This window comes from Danio rerio, chromosome 21 (genome assembly GCF_052040795.2).
Source record: "Danio rerio strain M-AB ecotype USA chromosome 21, GRCz13ab, whole genome shotgun sequence".
Taxonomy (NCBI): Eukaryota; Metazoa; Chordata; class Actinopteri; order Cypriniformes; family Danionidae; genus Danio; species Danio rerio.
In genome coordinates, this window is record NC_141041.1 from 48514001 (window position 1) to 48520000 (window position 6000).

A 6000-nucleotide genomic window follows, 5' to 3' on the forward strand; every position below is an offset into this window, starting at 1 on the left:
ATTATAGCATATGCACTAATAAACAAGTCAAAAGAATGAATGAATTAAATAAATATGGATTCTTAAATGTCAGTATTGCTTTTACTTAAAAAATATCAATACGTTTTCACAAATGTTTTATAAAAACAAAATGAGCATTTTTTATCATTTCAGCTATAGGCAATTATATGATTCAATTATACATAAGTTATATGACATTTATGAGGCATGTAACATGTTTCTGTGTTTTTTTTTGTGTGGTGATCTTTAATATAGCTACGCAAATATTTTCTAAAACGTCTAGCAATAATTCGCCTACAGCTTGTTAGTTAATTATGAACACAAAAATAATTATAATAATAAAAATAAAATGATCAAAATAAAAAGATAATAGAGCATCATTTTGCTAAATATAATAGTGCTTTATATGCTTTAAATCCTGCGATATATTTTCATATTCGTTTTTTTTCACTTGCTGCATTCGTTATTTAATGTTTGAATAGTAAAACAAATAACAGCCATCGCTTAATTGGTTTCATTTTACCATCAAAATGTAGTATATTTTATATCATTATCAACTTTTTATATAAAAACGCAGTGTAATTTAAATAATTGTTTAAAATGAAATAATTTAAGTGCTGTGTTTTTATTAGTGAAAGTGCCCGCTCACCTTTGACAAGGCCTGTCCAAAATTATATTTCTGCCACTATAATGCAAATGCATTATTATTGTTGTCTTATCATTGTTTATTTTTCTGTTATGTTCAGAGATTTTAAATATTATTTATTTCCCCTCCAATTATTTTCAATCATCACGTTACATTTTGGTAATTTTCCCTCCAAATAAAATTTAGCCAGAGCTGCGCAACATATGAATAAATAAGGGTGCACATGTACCTATATTTAGCACCTATTTGATAGAGCGGCATAACAGTGTTTAGTCACATGGTTGCTTTTGCTTTTATGAAAAAAATTAATAAATAGTTTCGGCTCTTATTTAACTTTAATTGAACAAAGGGAGCCGTTTACATTGCGTTACCAAGGCAACTACTGATGCGTTTTGTGTAATGTTTTAAAGAGCTTTGTCGCAGCACGACAGTGGAAAATGAAACCGTATCCGTGCTGTCTGGCCCGGTTTGGCACGGAATGGAACAGTTCTGTTTAAAGAACGATTCAGCACGATAGTGGAAAAGCGGCTTATGTATTAAAAGGTGCTAGTAGTGCTTAGGGCCAGTGTTTCTCAACCACGTTCATGTGGGACAGTGGTTCTCAAACTTTTTCACCAAGTACCACCTCAGAAATTGTCTCTTCAAGGACCACCAGTATTGAAAAACAGTAGTGTAGTGGGTCTAAATAAGCAGCTGCAGCACTGCACAGTTCAAAAACATAGCAGATTAATTCTTATTATAATGAATATTTAGTATTGTCAGCCACTTTAAACATTATAAACAGTTTGAACATTAACACTGTACTGTACTTTACAGGTCAAAATAAATAAAACGTCAACATATTTTAGTTATATTAATTGGATTTGAATATTTAAGTTAGAAATTAGATCTGCTTACTGCACATTAGAGTAGGCTATTTGTGTCAGAAAAGCAAGTGATTAAACTATACCTGTCAACATCGGGATGGTAAAATATGGGATACACCCCCAACAAGCTTCAAATGATAGAACTCGCAACAAACATTAGAAAATTTAAAATAAAATAAAAGGTTTAGCCTATTAAAATCAGCTTACTGGTCACACCGATGTTATCGTACGCGTCAATTTTTTACTTTAATTATTCAGCGATTCCTTCGCGTATCACTAGAAGGAAGCCTGCGTACCACTAGTGAGAACCACTGCTGTAGGAGCACCAGCTCTGCACATTTTCTGTCTCCATAACCAAACGCACCTAATTCAGATCATCAGCTCATAAGCAGAGACTGAAAAACCTGTTATGGGTGTGACAAAGAAGACGTCCAAAACATGGAGGGCTCTTTTTTTAACGATCTAAGCGCAAAGTCTAAAGTGCATGGCGCAAAAGCTTTAAGGGCATGTCTGAATCTACTTATGCTATTTTTAAGAATGGGAATAATTCGCTCTGCGCCCTGGCGCATAGTCTAACAGGGTTGTGCTTATTCTCTTAATGAGATATGAGTGTGTTTTGAGAATAACCTGCATTAAACCAATCAGAGTCTCATCTCACATTCTCCTTAAGAGTCAGTTGCGATGCACCATGGTGCATTTGCTATTTACATGGCGACTTTAAGTGTAAAAACTGAACGCTTCACTAGTGAGAACAGTTAAACAGCATCTGCAGCGCGAGGATAAAGAACGAGCCTCCTCCATTCAGCCTATTTACTTTCTTTTTACTTTACTTTTCCTCTTTGCTCCTTTACTTTGGTGGAGTAAGGGAACAGTAAAAACTCACTACACTTAAGACATCCATCAGCCTACATATTTAATTTAATTTGTTAAGCGCAAAGATTTGCTTCAAAACTATTTCTAAATTCAGCTCTAATTTCCAGCAAAGTAATAAATGAACAATAATAATGAAGTGTGCTCAAAAATCTGAGTTATATTCAAACACACGTCCTGTTCTTATGCCCCATATGGTGATGCAGACGTCTCCAAAACCCCACAGGTGGACAAATCGAATCTAGTTTTTATTAAAACAAATGTAAATAGGCATATAATAAATAATACTGCTAATAATAGTAACATTTTACACATGCAGATTGTCATGAATAAACTGAGAGAAAAAAAAACCTGAGGTGATGGAGGCAGCGGTTTCTATGTTTATGTAGAAAAGATTAAATTTGTACGATTTTATTCCTTTAATTTTGTTTATATGTAAAGATATTGGTATTTTGCTGTACAGCCTGTGTGTATTAAGCACAGATTAAGCATGTGTAAGCGTTTGGACTGGCTTAGGCGCATAACTAACTCTGCGCTGGACTTTAGAGCAGCTGTTAGTTGGTCAATGGCTCGGTTTATTTCAGTTCCTCAAAATAGCAACACGCCTACAAAGTGCCTTAACACACCTCCTCTATAGACCAGCACACCCATGCGTTCACAAAGAAGCGCAAATGAATTTGCTATTTAAAAAATGTGGTGCAAAATGTGAAAATTACTGCTGCGCTGGTCTGAAAATAGCAACAAATTGCGCCAAACACGTCTTGCACTTTATTGCACCGTATGTATGATAAGGCCCGTAGTGTTTGTGGTCGTTTAGGAACATAGTTGAGAAACTCTTGGCTAACATTTTAGCAGCATGGTAAAAACTTGATGGATCTTCGAAATGCGTTATTATCTCCTTCATAGTTCTTCCCTCAATCTAAAATCTACATCATTTTCTCAAATTTAGTCTTAGCAAAACTTTCAAACCTGAGGCTTTTAAAATGATTAAATTGTCAAACAAGGCTGTCAAACAAATCGTTTTTTCCTATTCAAATCTCTCGAGTTTCTCATTATGTTTCCCAAAGGGAGGCACTGTTAAAACTTCTGTCCCATTGTCTTGTACTAAAATGTGGAAATAAGGACATGAGAAATCTGATGTAAAAAATATGAAATGCATGCTGATGTTGTGTGTACTGGAGGCTTTCAGGATGAAGCGTTGAAGGGAAGTCATTTTCTCGACTGTCTTCAACTGAAGCTGTTTGAACTGTGTTTCTCCATCAGGAAATGACTCAGGTCTGGCCTCCTCCATTAACAGCCATTCACACCCCCTGCAAGACCGAGCCGCCTTCCAAATTCCCCTTCTCCAACGCTAAGGTCAGACACCAACACGTCTTTAATATCCAAGAGCAAACTAAAGATGCTTCAGGGCTGATTAACGTGTGCTCTTTGGATTAGAGATCCTTTTAGGAAGGGATGCCATTTTGATTGAGGCCAGGGGGACATGGAACAAACCAACACACACTTTTCAAAATCCTGTTGGTATCATGTATAGCCATACCAAACTTAAAGTACCGGGTAGCTTATCTATATTGCTGTATTTGTTGTAGCACCACAATAGAATGACCACAGCAGATTTAAATACTTTACTATTAAGGGTGTCACGATCCTCCAAATCCTCGATTCGATTACATTTTCGATTCTAAAGGCACGATTCGATTCGATTTTCGATTATGAATAATTAATTAATTAATGACCAATTAATTATTTGTAGCCTACCGTTTAAACTACCTGACCTGCATGGTCTTTGTTTTACCCATAAACAAATCATACAGTAAATGAATAAAGGCAAGATACACACATAATTACCACCTGTCAATCACTTTTTCTGCGGGACTCGTGAATAGGCAGTGATCTGTGTAATTATAATGGCGTCAGTAAAAAAGACGCACAACCAACAGGAACCAGCCAACAGTATCTGAGGTGTTCGCTAAAATGACTAAGTACAAGTGAGTGAAAGATTGAAGCAGTCCTCTGACTGCCTGGACCTGCTGTCTCGAGCGGCCGTGTGTGTGCGTCTGTGTCTGTGTGGTCACGTGATGTGCATTTTCAGAGGTAGAGAGGAAGGAGGGCTGCTCAGAAATGCTACACGCCACTGTGGATGTCAAATCGTTGTCGTTCTAAAATGCCATTTAAAAACGGAGACAGTGTAAACAGGGCCTGAGTGTGTACTTTTCGCGAGCGGATTTGCAACGGGGGCGAGCGGAGGATCGAGATGCCGGTGTTGTCTATCGGACGAAACGTACGTAATACGTACATAGCAGAGCTTGCAAAACTGTGTTTTTTTTTTGTTTGACAACACGAACGTTGTCAACATAATGCCTAGTTCAGAGTGCGTGATTTTAGCCCCGATTTTGGCTCGCCGACAGGTTTTGAGAAATCGCCGACAAATGCCTGAAATCACAGGCAAATCGCTGCTCGTGCACGTCAGTGACAATCACACAGTATGAACGATCAAAGACGCGATCTGAGAGAATCGCTGATGAGTCGCCGATGCCTGCGAGATATCTGACTTGCTAAATATCTGGAGCTGTCGGAGATTCAAATCATGCCGTGTGAATTAAGTTTTGACTGAAAATAACATCAGCGATCGCCTACAGCCAATGAGAGAGCAGCATTCACTTGTGTGTGTGTGTGTGTGTGTGTGTATACCTGCTGCAGGCCAGCGGGAGGCTGGGGGAGAAGTTAAAAGCGCTCTTTTTTTCGGTTTATTTGGACTCACGAAATGGAGGAAAAACTAGTGGAGGTTTGACAGGACTCAGGAGCAACCGTGTCTGTTTCACGGTTCATACAGAAAGAAATTAGTTTATTATCAACGTTGAGGAGAAATGGCTAATTCCCTTTAAACCCAGGTGAGCAAACATGTACATGTTCTACCCCATTAAAGGCTTCTTTCTCATTATGTAGTTATGAGAACGTAGTTTGGACGAAGTTGTCGGCGATTCTTCCTATAGTAAGGTCATGCAATCTGAAAGCCCCTGTCCCCGATCCATCTTGCAGTGTAAACAAAGCAGCGACGAAACGCCAGCCCAGATAGTCATGCAGTGTGAGAACATCTGTGACACGACTACTTTGAAAATCATGCAGTCTGAACTCGGCATAACTCACTGGAAATCCAAAATGCTTCCACACCGGCGACTTCATTGAAAGAGGAGAGGGTTTAAGTTCTGTCGACGGGTCTCCTGCTTCTGCAGTTTAACAAGCACTTCAACAAGCCTGTTTTTTTCCCGCTTGGCAAGCCAAGCTGACGTGACATGGGGGTTTGGCAGCATCGACGATTCTATTTTTTGATTCGATAATCGAAATTAAGCATAAATTTCGATCGATTTCGATAAAAAATCGAAATCGTGACATCCCTATTTACTATAGTTTGCTTGTAAAATAATATAGTATTTTCATTTGGGAGTGGATGAGCATCATTGCATTGATTTTAAACGGTGCTGTAGCTTCATAAAATATTCACATTCATTGTTCACATTTCGTCTACTGCTTTTTTTGCATTTTGTTTGTTTGTGTGTGTGTGTGTGTGTGTGTGTGATAAATCTGTGTTTGTTGCCTTCTCTCTCGCAGGATGCCCAG

The 6000-nt window shown here is 38.0% G+C and overlaps 1 protein-coding gene across 11 annotated transcripts in view; it reads left to right on the plus strand.

The window, feature by feature from the left end:
- The window catches only part of aff4 (ALF transcription elongation factor 4), a 74912-nt gene that overhangs the window by 41513 nt on the left and 27399 nt on the right, over positions 1-6000 (plus strand). For all 11 annotated transcript variants that reach the window (XM_087301874.1, XM_087301878.1, XM_087301885.1 and 8 more), the window contains 2 exons: positions 3646-3738; positions 5992-6000. The exon at positions 5992-6000 is cut by the window's right edge and continues 22 nt beyond it. In XM_087301874.1, coding sequence (XP_087158000.1) covers positions 3646-3738; positions 5992-6000 — 102 coding nt within the window. The remainder of the gene's footprint in view (positions 1-3645; positions 3739-5991) is intronic.